General features: G+C 51.8%; 1 protein-coding gene across 13 annotated transcripts in view; it reads left to right on the forward strand.

The window, feature by feature from the left end:
* MYO18A (myosin XVIIIA) overlaps positions 1 to 16,111 on the forward strand; it is a 96,720-nt gene that overhangs the window by 22,187 nt on the left and 58,422 nt on the right. Inside the window, exon 1 of one of the 13 annotated variants that reach the window (XM_082604811.1) lies at positions 11,686 to 11,744. The exons of the other annotated variants lie outside the window; for them this stretch is intronic. Within the exon in view, the coding sequence (XP_082460937.1) occupies positions 11,739 to 11,744 (6 nt within the window). The 5' untranslated portion in view covers positions 11,686 to 11,738. Of the gene's footprint in view, positions 1 to 11,685; positions 11,745 to 16,111 lie in introns of those variants that run through there. 13 annotated transcript variants of the gene reach the window in all.

Here is a 16,111-nt window from a genome sequence, read left to right on the forward strand (position 1 = left end):
ATTCCCATTTCTGCAAGGAGCTGACTCACTACCTCCCTCCCTGCCCAGCTTCTCTCAGTGCTGGGCCCTAGGACAAGCGGGTACCCACAGGGAGGGAGGTTCCTCACAGGGCACTTCCTGGGCTCCCTTCTCTGGCAGCAGGACTGTGAGGCTGCCCCGGCTCTGGGCAGAAGAGGGCTGCAGGTGGGGTGGGCTGGGGAGGGGCCTGGCTCTGGGCTGCAGGGACCAGGTGCCAGTGTCCCCGAAGCCTTGGCACACTCGAGGCAGGAGGTCAGGAAACCTTGAGGAGCACCTGCTCCCTGTCACCCTGTGGGCTTGGTTCTGTGGAGGAGAAAGGCTGAAGATGTCATCACTGTGATCTGGGAGCCTGTGCTTTCTCTAGAACAGAAGACATCTGCGAAAAGATAGATCTCAGCCCGGAGTGGCGTGGGCTGGAGGCCAAGCAGTGACGGCACTGTCAGGCAGCAGGAGACGGTCATGACTCTCTGTGACACCCAGTTTCATGCCCAGCCCCATCCCATCAAGGGGAAAGTGTCTGGAGAGTCCGGTGGAGCCTTCCCAGGGACAAGGCGAGGGGAGGGGTCTGATACAAAGTCCTTGTTCCCGCTGGCGGCCTGCATCTTGTCCCTGCCCACCCCCAGGTCCCTCATCCATGGACTGGTTTGGTTGTGGAGCTGCCTGCAGAAGCACTGGCTTTAGAGCAGTGAAAGGTTTCCTCCCTGGGTGGGCTGGCATCTTCTATCTCACCTGGAGCGGTCCAGGCTGTGAGAGCCTGTGTGCCTGGCGCTTCAGGCACAGGGGACCCAGCCTGTGCTGGGCCTGGTACAGCCTTGCATCCTCCTCTGCAGGCGGCCTAGGTTACCTAAAGGACACAGGCACAGGGTAAGGCTGAGGCCCCACTCACTTGGCCATGCATCAAGATCAATAGAGGCGAGAGGGAAACTGGGCGCACCGCCTGAGAAACCTGGGGGTACGGCTGTGGGCTGTCTTCCTGCAATCAAGTGGCCAGCAAAATCCTTATTCCCCTTAGCACTTAGCTTTGCCTGGAGGAGCCCTCATTTCTCTGGCAGACTGCAGTGATCCTGATTCTGGCTTCAGGATTTCTGGACAATGACAGGAGTTTTTTGTATAGATGATGTTGGGGGCGGCAGGTGGGAATGAGGCGTAGGGTTGGAGAAGGTGAGGGGTACCAGCCTGAACACCTTTGCTCTGTAAAAGGCCCTCACCCTCCGTCGTGGGAGGTGAGCCACCCTGCCTAGTCACACAGATGCCTGTCTGCATTCCTCTCCCAGGGCTTCTTTATTGTTTCCTGCCCCCACCCATCATTTCTTGGCCCTGACCTGGGGAGAAGAACCAGGCTCTGTGACAGGACACCCAGCTTGGAAATGGCTTGGCACACGTACACACACACACGCGCGCATGCGTGCACACACACACACACACAGACCCTTCCAAAGCATTTCTGCCATCAGCTTCCAGCCCTTCTAACCAGCCCTCACCTCTGTGCAGACGAAGGCTGGCCACAAACCAGAGGACTTGGTTTCTGGGGCAGAAGAAGGCACAGCTTTCCTGCTTTTTATCAGGGCCCTGGGTTCCCCACCCAGCCTCTGTGTCTTCTTAGATCACTGTTTTTTTTGTGGGGTTTTTTGGGGGCCATGCCATGCAGCATGTGGAACTTCCCCGACCAGGGATCAAATCTGTGCCCCCTGCATTGGAAGCGCGGAGCCTTGACCACTGGACCACCAGGGAAGTCCAGACCACTGGTTCTGAGGTCTCCCTCTGTGCCTCTGAAAGAGGAGCCCCTGCTATAAAGGATCTCCCATCTTCCCTCCCCACCCGTTCTCTTCAAAATCTCCAAACTGCAGCTCTTATTGTTGCTGTAGAACCAGATGCTTGGCAAATATGAAGTTGGATGGGAAGGCTGGTTTTGGCTGTACGAACTACTTTCAGCTCATTTGGGGGAGGAGAAGGAAGAGGAAGCCAGCATAGGCAGAAGGGCCCACAAATCGGGAGTTGCGTATGATTGTGTTCGTGTTGTTGATCCATTGGCATGTACTGGGCATGGCACAGCCTGTGGAGCTGGACTGCCTGGGTTTGAATCCTGGCTCTCCTGCTGACTAGCTGGGTGACCGTGGGCAAGTTGATTTCTCTGTGCCTCATTTTCCTCATCTGTAACATAAGAATACTAGTACTTTCCTGGATTAATGAATCAACACATGTAAATCACTTAGAATAGTGTCATTGTCATCATCACTGATCTGTCTCTGATGGCTGAGAAGCACTTGGTGCCTGGGAGCTTGATGGGTCATCTGCCCACAGGAATGCCACAGCCTGTTAAGGACTCAGCTCAGCTCATGGAGGGTGGGGTGGGCTTTACTCTTCTCCTTAGGATGGTGCTTTTGCCCAAAGCGCCTTCCAGGTGGAGATAGGGAAATAAGGCCCAGACTGGTCCCCAAGCTTACTCAGGGCCACATGGTAGCCTCAGAGTGGGATTGCTTTGCTCTGGACATCCAGTCGCATCTGTTTGATGCCAGTTTTCAAAACTGTGCTACTTTGCCTGTGATTTCCTTCAGTCAAATTCTTGGCTGATACCAATACCTTTCGACGACCAGACTTCTTTCCTATTTGTTTTCCAGTTGAACAAACAAACTCTACTCTCTTGTGGTCTCTTTACAACTTATTGTGTTTGCTCGCACCTGTGTTGCCTCTGATAGCCCAGTGGATTAGGGCTAAGCAGGAATTGAGGCACAGAACAGAGAGGCAGCCCCGACCTGCCAGTTCCCGGGTCTGTTCTCTGCTCCCTCCCTCACACGTAGAAGCTTGCCCAGACGCTCCCGCCTTGGATTTTCTAGCTACTGTATCAAAACCTTTCAAATTAAGCGCCCATGGTAGGATGTGATAGCAGTCGGATCCGTGCACTGGTCCCTCCTTCCTCCCCGGGGAGCTTGATTGAGCCTCTCTAGCAAGGTGAGCATGCCCCGGAGTCCTTTCTCCACCACGTCCTCCTCCCCCTCTTCCTCATTTGCTTTATCCATCTGGCATCACAGGGAGGTGTCCGGTTATGGTCCCCACTACCCTATGGGAGAACTCCTAACATACTGTTCAGTACAAGGCTTCATTGCCTTATTTGCTCTTCAAAGTTCAGGGTTCTGCTGGCACTTCTCTTTCTGGGAGCACTAACATCAGATGAGTCCAGCAGCGGGTGATGTGGGGAAGCCCTCAGGCCACTACATTCCAGATGTCTTACCCATGCATGGTCCAGAGACTCTGCAGAAACAAGGAATGATTGTGTGCACTGAGGGGCTTTCTCCCAGGCCTGGGATGCCTTGGGGTGGGGGCTGGCTTCCATTCAGCCTTGCCTTTTCATCCCTTCTGCATCTGGCTTCTGCTCCCAGGCTGGGGGTTACATTGTGGCTACCGTCCCCTCGCCCACTTCTTTCTGAGCCCTGGGGGTCAAGGCACGGCACATGGGGACAGGAGTCTAAGCAGACTCTGGGGCAGGGGTGGGAGAGAACAGCAGGTGGTCAGGGACAACACCTGAAGGAGTCTTTGGCAAGGATGACAAGGACAAGCTGAAAGGGGGATCCTCTGGACCAGACCTGTCCAGTAGAAAGTTCTGCAAAGTGATAAATGTTCGATAGTCTGTGCTTTCCAACTTGGTAGCCATTAGCCACACGTGGCTATTAAGTACTTGAAATGTGGCCAGTGTGACTGAGGAACTGAATTTTCAATTTTATTTCATTTTTAATTTAATCAGAAGCATTCCCTTGTTTCAATTTAAATAGCCACACTTAGCTAGTGGCTACTGTATTGAACAGTGCAGCTCTAGACAGCTCATTCAGAAAGAAATGGTGGGGTGATCTTGAACCTTGTCTTGCCGTCCCCCTGGTGAGGCTGGGAGGGTGGTGTTTTCTCTTCCTCTCAGGAAGGAAGGCTTGTTCTCTCGGGCAATTTCTACACTTCACCAACTCAGGAATCCTGATGCCCCAGGGCCAACAGGTCCCTGGCCATGTGCCACCACAACTGGGGCAGTGCTTCCCCAGCTCGCCAAGCGTGTTTACTGCCCAGCCTGGTAATGCACAGGTGTTCACATGCCCCAGTGGATTTGGCTAGGGCTGTTAATGCAGAGGTGGGGGGTTAGTAGGAAAAGTAGAAGCTTTTGCTTCTTCCTTCCTGCTTCTATGGAGATTGGGTCTGTGCTTTATTTTGACTTAAAAGAGTGCTAGAAACAAGCCCAACAGGGGCCTCCAGAGGTGAACACACAGATCCTCAAACATTTATTGAACATCCAGTGTTTGGAGGACACTGAGGCTTATCTAAAGGAGTGTCTCTGACTTTGAGAATAAATAGCACAGGCCTCCAACTCACACCCCGGGAGGCCATACTGATATTTTATTTAAATTGGTGTGGCTGACCCTTAAACTGGGTTTCCTTTTTTTATCCTCTGGAAATAGAGAAGAGTTGTCGGTTATGTGAAAAAGAGAAGAACAATTTTTCATTATGCTTATTCTTTCCTGTCTGCCAGAGGGGGTGGGGATGGGAATATCATGCGTGGTGCATTTAGTAGACTCAGAAGTGCCCCAAGTCTTGGTGGGATTTGGGGCAGGAGGGTGGAGGATGTTGGAAAACCATCCTCAAGGTTGGCCCTTGGCTTTGGGCCTTGTGGGAGCTTGGCAAGCGGAGGCAGTTTGGAAGTCCCCAGGGGCCATGAGGAAATCCCCAGCAGCTGAGAGTCCTCAGGGAACAGCAGGCCTACTGGAGCCACCAGTCAGGTGGTCTGTCCCCGCAGGCAGCCGGGACCTGACTTCGAGGGGATGGTCTCCTGGTCTTCTCAGAGAGGACAAGCCCAGACTTCCCTGCTTGGGCTCTGTGCCCACAAGATGGTGTGGTGTCAACAGGCTCTCAGCAAACATTTGAGTGTGCCAAGGCAGGGGCTGGGGGAACCCAAAGCCTCAGTGACCACCTCTGGGGCAGTGATCTGGGGCTGGCCACTCCGAGCCCACTGACCCTCCTGGATTGCTTGTCCCAGACCTCTCCCCACCACACAGGCTCAAGGCATCCCTGGAGTCTTCTGTTTATTCATGAAGTCATCCATTCATCCATTTTATTCCATCAATAAGCATTTACTGAGTGCCTGCTATACATAGGGACTGTTCTGGGCTGTGGGGATGGAGCAGTGATGAAAGCAAAGTCTGCGCCGAGCTCATCTTTGCCTCTTCTGGACGTATCCCTCCAGGGTAAAGGGAGAGGCCATTTTGCCGCTTCTGCCCCCCTCAGCCTCCAGCTCCCAGGGGGCGCCTCTTGGGGGCGGGGCCGGGAGGGCGACCCCAAGGAGGTGCTATCCCGCGGCCTGGGCGCCGGCTGGCCCTTGAGAAGGGGGCGGCCGCCCTCTGCCGGGCTCCAGCAGCACTGCAGGGCGGGTGCACACCGGGCTTCCAGGCGCATGTGCCGGCCGGGCCCCGCCCCAGACTCCGCCCCTGCGCTGGCGGCGGGGCCGTCGGGGCCGTCGGGGCCAGGAAGCGTAGGCCTCAGGGTTTGGGGGCGGGGCCGGGGGCTGACTCGGCCGCAACCCAGCGAGGCGACTCCTGGATAGGGTTGTCTGGGCCCATCACTGCGCGTGCACCTTTGGTCTCGGCGGGTTTCCCCTCAGACCTCCTCCCCCTCCCTGCGGCCATCCCTAGGCTTCAAGAGGGTCTGTTCCCTTCCTTTGGGATCCACTGGTTATTGATGCCCAGTAAAATTTCAGAAAAAAACTTGGTATCTCAAAGAGTACCAGTCACTGTCTACTGACACACTTACGCTGTTATTTTAGAGGAGAGAAGACATTGCTTACACACCAAAAAAAAAAAAAGGTAATAAAGGCTAATTCTTGCCAACAGAGGGAAGGCACAGGTGCTGAGAAACCTTTGAACTGATCATCCCGAAGAATGCATCTGTCTGGTGGTGGGGAGTCTCCAGGAAGCATAAATGCTCCAGGCCCTCCCCAGCCCTGAGAGCATAGTGCTAGAAACAAGACTCCCCCCAACTTCCTTAAATAAAGAATTCTATTAGTGACACTTTATACATTGCAAATTAGTCATAACACAAGCACTACGTAATTAGTATCCATTTATGGAGACAGTGTTTACAGCCCCCCCCTTTCTTTTAAGAGTTTTGATTTAAAGGGGAACTAGAAAGACAAGTGAGGTCAGAGGAGTATTCTTTCATTAAAATGCTAATTAGAACCTCAGTCTCAGTGTTTTACAGACTACCTCCCTTTCAACCAGCCTCAAGAAGTTCAGTCTAGTGGTAAGGGGATGAAACAAACAAAAAACAAAAAACCCCAAAACAGGCATTGTGCTTCCCCACAGTGTTCACCGCGAGGTATTACACATCATCGTTAGTTGCAAGAGTAAATGACTTACTCCTCAGAGCCTCCTGTCTAGCCTGCTCCCAGATCTGCTTAACCACTTTGCCTGACCCAGTGCCCGAAACAGAGCCAAGGCCCTTTCACTCACCCAACACTACCAATGTGGAAGAGCAGAGTAGTTGAAGTTGTTACTCAATCTGGATATTCCTTTGTTCCCCATTCTTTTCTGTGTGGCTAATTGCACGTGTACCTTTCAGATCAGTTAGTTAAATCCAGTGGATATTTATTGAACACCTACTATGTGCCTGGTTCTGGGGAGTAGGATGGTATCTAAAGGAAGTAGGAAATCGTCCCTGTTCTCCAGGGGGAGAAGGCTTAAACACATGACACAAATAGATTACCATCAAAACATCAGTTTAGTCATGGCATATACTCATTAAACTTCAATAAATTCAATTACAGCCCCCCCCCCGCAATCTGAAAGTACAGCGTTCCTATGAAACCTTTTGGAAGCTGAAATGGTGTGAAGTAAAGAAGCAATGACCTTAAGGCACATTTTGCTAATGGATGCATTTTTAAAAATCAAGATAAAGCACACATACAGATTCACTTCAAAGCTATGACAGTTTGATGTTGAGATGCTGAGTGTAGTTCCTGGGGAAGAAGCTTGGCAGTGCTGCCCGGCGTGTGTCCTGCCGCTATAACGCTTGCTGCAAAACAAACACTGGACGCTATTTTTGTTCTTAGCATTTTTCTGTATAAGCGAAAATCCTCTTCAGATTTCTTTGGCCTATCAGAAACAGGTACTAACGTATGCCTTTTGTAAAAGCCAAGTGGCATAAAACAAACCTTCAAAAAATGGAGGATACCTGTATGTGGTTGTGTAGGAAACTATATATTACTGTAGTCTGAAATTATAACCATTGTATTTTGTGTACTTTTATTCAGTGCTGTACATGACTGTATACATTATGCTTTCAGATATATAGAATGGTATATACAAACCCATGTGTATGTACTATACTTTGTGAGCAAGTTTAGGGATTTTTAAGACTAATTTTGACTATATTCTATTTTTGCCTTACATGCTGACTTTAGAATCTAATCCCACATGGTATGTGACTCCCCTGTATGTAATAGAGCACCGTGTTGAGTATACTCAAGAACCACCATGCATATGTGCTGATGTTTAGGTATAGACAGCGAACACTGTGGGTTTTTTTTTTTTTTTCACTACACCTTGGTTTTTAATAATAATTTAATCACTACTGACAATTTGCCAGGCCTAATGCTAGGTGCTTACCAGGTACTTCTTTTTTTTTTAAATAAATTTATTTTTTAAATTTATTTATTTTTGGTTGTGTTGGGTCTTCGTTGCTGCACTTGGGCTTTCTCTAGTTGCCGTGAGTGGGGGCTACTCTTTGTTGCGGTGTGCGGGCTTCTCATTGCGAGCACAGGCTCTAGGCGCCTGGGCTCAGTAGTTGTGGCTCGTGGGCTCTGGAGTGCAGGCTCAGTAGTTGTGGCGCACGGGCTTAGTTGCTCTGCTGCGTGTGGGATCTTCCTGGACCAGGGCTTGAACCCGTGTCCCCTGCACTGACAGGTGGATTCTTAACCACTGTGCCACCAGGGAAGTCCCACTATATATATATATATTTTTTTTTTAATTCTCACGACAACCCCATAAGGTAAATGTACTATTATAAGGCAAAAAGTGGAAAGTCTAAAAAATCAAGTAACTTTCCCTTAGGTCAGACTGCAAGAAAGAGGCCGAGCTGGGATTCAGACTTTGTACTCTGTTACCACGCAGGTCTTGGGTTTTGGGAAAGGCTTCATGAAGGAGGTGGAACTCAAGATGGACTTTGAGAAATGGGGAAGGTGGAGGGGCTGGTGGAGAGGCTTTCATAAGTAAAGGCTCTGTGGGAGATGAGGGCAGGGAGCCGTGGGAAGATCTTCCTGAGAGAGTGAGAGCCTGGAGTGCTGGGGAGAGGGCGAGGGTGAGAGGAAGGTGAGGGTGAGAGGAAGGTGAGGGTGAAGCGCTGAGGAGGCCCCAGATTGTGGCTGTCCTTAGAGGGAGGCTGAGGTGCCTGGAGGTGGTCTGGCTGGCTGTGGGAGTGACCGCGTGGCCCCCAGAGCCATAGGGCAGGCTTAAGGACCAGGTCCTGAGACAGCACTGAGCTTTGAGCAGCAGAGGGACTAATGGTGATTGTGTGTGAAGCTGAGGGGGTTGCCACGGCCCCAGTTTCCCCCTCTGAATGAAGAGGTTTCCCTTTTCACTAAGGGAAGTGAAACTGCCCTGAGATGGTCTCCGTCAGTAATACCAAGCATCTCAGAGACAGAATGGACAGGATCTAGTCATCTGAGTAGAAACTCGGAACAGATGGGCCCACGGTTATTACTAGTAAGTCAGACAAGACTGTGCAGATGAAGTGACACTTGGTCACCCAGAAGTCATCTTCCAGGGCACTGCCGAATGGCAGGTAAGCCTCGAAGGCCCTCAAGCAGCCAGCGTAGAGAACACTGAGTCTGTGTGTGAAAACCCAGGCCTTTCACTCACAGGAGAGGCTGTGTGTTCGCTGACATCCCCGTTGTTCTGCTCTGGACTCTTCTATCAGGCTTGGTTATCTGGCTTTACAGCCTTTGGCAGAAACAGCATATTAGAAGGAGGTTAGACTGCTCAAGACAGGCATGATGACAGGCAGAGTGACAGCCAATGGTCTGGCAGGGGTAGGGGACAAAAGAACTAAACAGCAGATACACAGACACAAAGGGCGTCTGGCCTTCCTAACATGGGGGTAGCCCGAGGCTTCAGGTTGACTGTGGTGCCGAGACGGGGCTGGTGCCCTTGGAGAGTGGTTTGGGGTGTTGGTGGGGCAGAAGCCAGGCTGTAAGTCAGGAGGTCAGAGTTTAAGATGTTAGAGATGAGTTCAGAGTATTTTACCAAAGAAAGAGAGTCTATAAAATGTTTGTTGTTTTTATGATTGGAAATAGTAATAGAATTTAGAAAACTACTTAAAATAGAAAGTATTTTGTCCCTTAAAGAGGGTAGGCTTCAGTTACCTGAAAATTTTGCTTGTGATGCCTCTCCCCCACCCCAATGATCACAGATAGATAATAATTGTTAAAACTTTTTGAAAACATAGGGGCTGGACCCTGTTCTTAGGGCTTTGCAAGTACTAATTCATTTAATCCTTGTAATAACCCTGTGTAGTAGGCACTATTATTTCCCCCATTTTATAGGTGAAGAAATGGAAGCACAGAGTGAAGTCGTGTAGTTTACTGCATGGAAGAGCCAAGATTGAACCCGGCAGTCTGGCTCTGGAGGCCTCCCTAACTTAACCACAGTACAGTGTGAATAATTCCTTTAAAGCAGTGGTTCTCAGAATCACCTAGAGAGGGCTGGTAAAAACTCAGCATAAAAACATGCTGAGTTTCTGACTCAGTAGGTCTGGGGTGGGGCCCTAGAATTTATATTTCTAACAAGTTCCGAGGGGATGCTGATCCTGCTGGTCTGAAGACCACATTTTGAAAACCAAAGCCCTTTCACTGACTGAGACTTCATCAATTTCATGCTAAGAGAGTCAGTGCAGCATAATCCTCATTTTGCAGATGAGGGAAATCTAAGTCACCTGCCCATGGTCACACAGCTAAGTCATTCATTCCTTCATTCACTGACTCTCTCATTGATATAACAAATGGGCACCTCTGCCCTAGGCCTTATGTTGACCTTCCAGTCAAGCAGCTCTCAGCTGTGGCTGTATGTAAGAATCACCAGGGGAGCTTTTAAAAATCCCAGTGCCCGGGCCGCCCTCCCAGACCAATTAAATCAGAAACTAGGGGGAAGAGGTGGGATCCAGGCATCAGTATTTTTAAAGTCCCGCCGGGGATTTCAGTGTGCCACTGAGGCAAGTGGCACCACTGTGTCAAGAAAGCACTGGAGGTACGAAGACCTGTGACATGGCACATGCCCCCGAAGGGTCAGACCATCTCCCCAGGAAGACACACCACTCCCTAGAAAGCAGAATCACGAGCCCAGCATCCTAATGGCTTGTACAGCGAGTGGCAGGTGGGAGCCGGAGCTGGGCTTCGGTCCTCTTGGGCAGTGCTTAGCAACCTCTTCACAGAGAAAGTAATACTGTTTACAGGACCCACTGGGCTCATAGGACCGGCAAGGGTGACAGGCCTGAGGTCTCCAGACACCCTGCTGGGCATTGGTTTGGAGACAGCTCTGCTCTGGCTTCTCAGCAACAGCCCCTCCCCTCCCCCTCCCTTTTTCTTCCTGGAGAGGAAGAGGGAGGCAACGACTGTTTCCTTTTTTGCTGCAGAGCTGACAGGTTCTGAGACAGCTTCAAAAGACCTGTCTTTTGGCTCCTTCCCACCTGCGCCCATCTCCCATTTCAGCCTCACCGGTGTCCCCAGCCCTGGTCTGGGCACCCTGTGGTGCTAACTGAAGAGCCAGGCCAGGTTTCTCTTCGTGAGGAACGCTGGCCTCTCACTGGCAACCCTTGCTCATCCGCCAGACACCCAAGACTTCCTCTGTTTGCAGGGCCAAGGCCCCCCCTCCCACACCCCACCTACCCCACCCTCCTCCGTGCCTGCGCAGTCACTGGCTGTGTGGGAGAGGGATGTCTACGCAGAGCGTGCAATTGATCCTGTGCACGTCCCCGGTGTATTTATTACAGGGGGGCAGCCACAGTGGGCCTCAGACTGATCGAGTGGGTCTCTGCTCCTGCTGGACTTTACAGGATGGCTGTGTTTGCGCACAGTGGACAGTGGGCCCTGTATGTTGTATTGGATGTGACGTTAGTAGTTGTCTTGGCCTCTGCCGCAGTAATTAGATGACTGGGGTGAGCCTATGATTTGTGTGTTCTCAGAAACACTGTGCTGTGATCGAGTGTTCATGCGTGCTGGTGTGTGTGTGTGTGTGTGTATACACGTGAACGCGCATGTGCATGTCTTGACTCTGGCCTGTGGGGCTCGGGGGCTGCAGGTCTCAAATTCCTCTGCTATTTTTAGGGGCCATATCAGCTCAGCTGTCGGGAGCCTGGGTGTGTGTCAGTCGGAAAGTCTCACCCTCCCTGTCCCTTGCCCCTAACCCTCCAACACTGCCTGCCCCCCACCCCACGTCCTCACTCCAAGAGCCTCCTCCTCCTCTTCCACGCGTGCTGTATCACCCTCTCCTCCCGGCGTACCTGGTACCCGCAGTCCTCCAGGCCACTCACTCTCTCACCCTCTCCCACTGGCTCTGGCCAGGGTTGGGCAGCTCTGGATGGGAGGGGCCTGGAGAGAGGGAGGGGAACAGGGGCGGGGCTGCTGCCAGTGCCGTTTTGAGCTGCTAACGGAGCAGCATCGGAGAGGAGACTCCTTGCTCTGGCCTGCTCCAGGCCAGGCTATGCGGGTGAGTGTCCCTCTGACCCCCCACCCCGGAAATGTCCCAGGCTCCTCATGCTGCTTCCTCATTTCGGGAAGGAGGGGACTTTTTGTTATTTCCCTCGAGGTGGCTGAAGTAGGTGGGGAGGGAGGCGTGAGGCTGCCTTGGTGGGGAGAGAATCATCCATCCCCGCAGCCTCTACCTCTCAGAGGCGAGGGGCAGGGCTTCCTGGGCCTGACTCATGACTTTGGAGGTCTTGTCCCTGCTTTGCGTTGCCAGCATGGCCCTCCACCCCTGCTTCCCCCTGGTGGACAAGAGAGAGGGGCTTGAGAGGGGTGGCTTTTGGAGTTGTCAGGGATCCCCCTTTCATTGTCCCCGAGAGTGGACTCAACATGGGCTCCTCCGTTTCTGTGGATCAGACACTCGGAAGGGCCACAGATGGCATCTTGGGGAGTAAGTTCCTTAAAAAAGCAAGTGAGGAGAGACACAGCGGCCTCCCAGTCCGTTCCGTTCCCCCACGCCGCCCCTCCCGGCCACCAAGGGTAAGGTTTTCAGTTGTGTCAGCAGTTGGCAGAGAGTATGGGCTGGCCTGGTGCGGAGGTGTATCAGCAGCCTGAGATGTGCCTAGGAGCATTTGTATCTCCCTGTGCCCAAGGACTGCCCCGCTCCAGCCACAAAACTGGCACGAGCGCCAACATGTGTGGGCGGGCTGGGGGTGGGGCCCGAGCGGCTTCTCACCCTGAGAGTGGGTGCTTCCTGGTAGAGCTTATAAGCCACCCCACCTTGGGCCTCCAGGTCCCGGCACCAGGTCACAGACTTGGGGCCATGCACGCCGATGGCCAGGCAGTTGGCAAAGTGCCCTGCAGAGGGGCAGTGAGTATCCCCAGAGAAGGGGGGGCCTCCAGCAGGTCTGGCCGTTGGAGGAGGAAACCCGGGCCTTCTGCAACTGCAGTGGCAGCAGGAAGCCATCCCAGTGCACCTGCTTCCTCTAGGCTGGCCTGGCCAGCAGTGGCCGCACGCTTGGCTACTTTCTTTTCCGTCCTGGGCCGGGGGAGGGCTCTTGCTGGAGGCTGGACCAAAGGGGCCAGGGTGTCCCTGCCAAGCTCTTCTCCCCTTTCTTCTCTGGCAGCATGGCCTTTAGGCCACTCCCTGCAGAGCCCCCCATTCCTCCCAAGCGGCTCTGTATAAAGCTTATTCCAGTCATGGGTGGGTGGAGGAGTAGGCCATCTCTGGAAACCCCAGCTTTCTACCCAAACTGTTGCTCTGGCAGGTGATGTCATGGAAGGACAGTGGCACAGGGGAACCGAGGGAGGTGGGGCCAGGGCTTCCTTCCATCCCCTAACATGAGCCTCTGAGGTTCTTGCTGGAGGACAGACCTGGGCATAAGTCTTAACCAGCCCCTCGCTGCTATGAGACCTTGGGCAGGTCATTTCTGAGCCTCCTTTTGCTCCTTTGTAAAGTAGGAATCATACTAGTATCTACTTCAGAGGGATGTTGTGAGGATTAAACGAGATAATGCACGTAAAGCGTTCAGCACAGTACCTGGCACTTAGTACATGCTCAAGCAAGGCTGACTGTTCTTACTGTCATTTCTTCCCTGCACCTTCATCCTCCTCCACATCCTTGGATTAGTCGGTGCTAGGCTAGGACTGGCAGGGATAGGGTCAAGTGGGAAATCCCTTCTGTGTTCGAATGGGAAAGGGGAGAGAGGAGGATGCCATGAGAAGCCCGGAGCGTGTGTGCGAGCTGGTAGAGGGAAGAGCTGCCATGTTCCCTTGGCCACAGGCAGCAGCATCTTCTCTTCCCCTAGGCAGTCTTTCTCAGGGTGTCCACTGCCCTCGGGGGCTTGCGGTGGGTGGACATCTGGCATGGATGTCCGTGATACATTTGTCCAGGCTGGGCGCTCCATGCCTGAGGGGTGCCTGGTGGGTGGAACGATCCCCCTGGGGGCATTTGTGCACCTGTACCCTCCTGTGAGGGGCACAGGATGATAAGTGAAGGGTGGATGGTCCTTGCTCATGATGCAGAGGGTAAAACCCAGCCTGACCCAGACCCCTGAGCCTTGGAAGCCTTCGGGGCTGAGGGTAGATGGGTCCCTCAGCACGTTTCTTGGATTTCTCCTCTTTGAGAACAAATGCTTTTAGCTATTATCTCCTCTGCTTTTTCTTTTTCATTGACTGTTTAGCCATCTTTATAATAGAAATAAATAGTAAGTAACAAATACATAACAAAATAAATACCAAATGTCTCTATTATGTCCAATTTGCACAATTTACAAGATTGTTACCATCACCGTTTGCTTTCTATTTAGGTGTTAGTTTTTTTTTTTTGAATCACGTTCTTTTAGGAGGAGTTTTCCATATGGTTACATTGTCCACATATTTGTTAGTTTAAATGGCAACACAACAGTGTATTGTACTGAAGTAACATAGTTTACCTGACCCCTCCCTAACTCTAGGGAGTTAATTATTTCCAATTTAGGGCTATTATAGACAGTGCATTTTTGTATTGGTCTGTGGAGGTTTTCTTTCTCTTCCTTTCTTTAAGTCAGCTCGTTGCTTATACATTCCTGAAGATAGGACAGCCAGGCCAGAGGATGATGCATTTCATGGCTCTTGTTGGCTCCAGGAAGAGCTACTAAGCAATTTCAGAGTGTCCTGCCCTCCCTTCATCCCCATGGCAATTGGGTTTACTATCTACTTATTGTTGCCAAATTTAGAGATTATACCTCCCTTGTTTTCCCCACCTCCCTGGGAATCAGGATCGACAAGTCTTATTCTCCATAGTTTACAGCTGACAGAAGAGACCAGATGGGAATAAGAGGTTTGTACCGAGAACCCCCACTGCAGGACCGTCAGGCAGCAAACATTTATTTAGTGCCCACAGTATGATGAGTAAAACAGAGTCCTGCCTGTAAGGAAATCACAGTCCGGGGAGTGTTATAGACACACAAACAGCCCCCCAAGATCCATCCTGGGTGTGAATCCCAGTGCTGCCACTTACCAGCTGGGGGGCCCTCAGCAAGGTACTCGCCTTCTCAGTTTTCTTACCTAGAAAGTGGGTTTTTGTGAGGATTGGAGGAGGTAGTGTAAAGCGCCTACCGCTGTGCCAGATACCACAGTGAGTGTTTGGTGAGCGTTGGTTTCTCTTCCCTTCCCCGAAGAGAAGAGGCCAGAAGTGCCAGAGAGGGAGGAGGTGGTCAGAGCCTCAGAGAATGGCAGGGTCGTGGTCCCTTTGCAAGTCCAGAAACTCAGTTTGGGCGCGTTGAATGCTAGTGAGCTCCACACTATCAATCCATGTTGTGGCTGGACCCAGACCTCCTGAACCTCAGCGCTGATGCAGATCTAACCAGAGTTGGCTACGAAGGATGACTCAGCCCCTCTGACCCTGCCTAACATAGCAGAAAATGTGGGCCTCCAAGGGAGCAGCACAGGCTTGCAGTCAGAGCCACTTGGGTTCAAATCCCAGCTCCATCACTTACCAGCTTTGTGACTTAATCTCTTTCTGAGTCTTTCTCCTCATCAGTAAAGTGGGAATAATAATAATTCCCATGTCATGAGGCTGTCATAAGACTTACATACGAAAATATACGTTAAATATTTTTACGGGGCCCATCTCATTGTAGGTGTTCCATACTCAGTAATTAATGTTGCTGGAAATGTCTGAACTCTCCAGAGATGGAACAGGTCAGGAAAGAGAGGCTTTGGCTTCCAAGCACCCTTGCTGAGAACCGTAAGTTCTCAGCTCTGGAGGTGACTGTGCCAGAGATATGGCCACCATCTTTGGGACTATGTTCCTTACCTGTTCTGTATTGGATAAAGATAGGTTATTCTTTTTTTTTTTTTTTTTTTTTTTGCTGTACGTGGGCCTCTCACTGTTGTGGCCCCCGCCCGCTGCGGAGCACCGGCTCCAGATGCGCAGGCTCAGCGGCCATGGCTCACGGGCCCAGCCGCTCCACGGCATGTGAGATCTTCCCGGACTGGGGCACGAACCTGTGTCCCCTGCATCGGCAGGCGGACTCTCAACCACTGCGCCACCAGGGAAGCCCCAAAGATAGGTTATTCTTTTTTTTTTTAAAATAAATTTATTTATTTATTTATTTTTGGCTGTGTTGGGTCTTCGTTTCTGTGCGAGGGTTCTCTCCAGTTGTGGCAAGTGGGGGCCACTCTTCATCGCGGCACGCAGGCCTCTCACTGTCGTGGCCTCTCTTGTTGTGGAGCACAGGCTCCAGACACGCAGGCCCAGTAGTTGTGGCTCGCGGGCTTAGTTGCTCCGCGGCATGTGGGATCCTCCCAGACCAGGGCTCGAACCCGTGTCCCCTGCATTGGCAGGCAGACTCTCAACCACTGCGCCACCAGGGAAGCCCGATAGGTTATTTTTGATCCTAAGCAAAC

This window comes from Mesoplodon mirus, assembly GCF_964341445.2.
Source record: "Mesoplodon mirus genome assembly, chromosome: 18".
Taxonomy (NCBI): Eukaryota; Metazoa; Chordata; class Mammalia; order Artiodactyla; family Ziphiidae; genus Mesoplodon; species Mesoplodon mirus.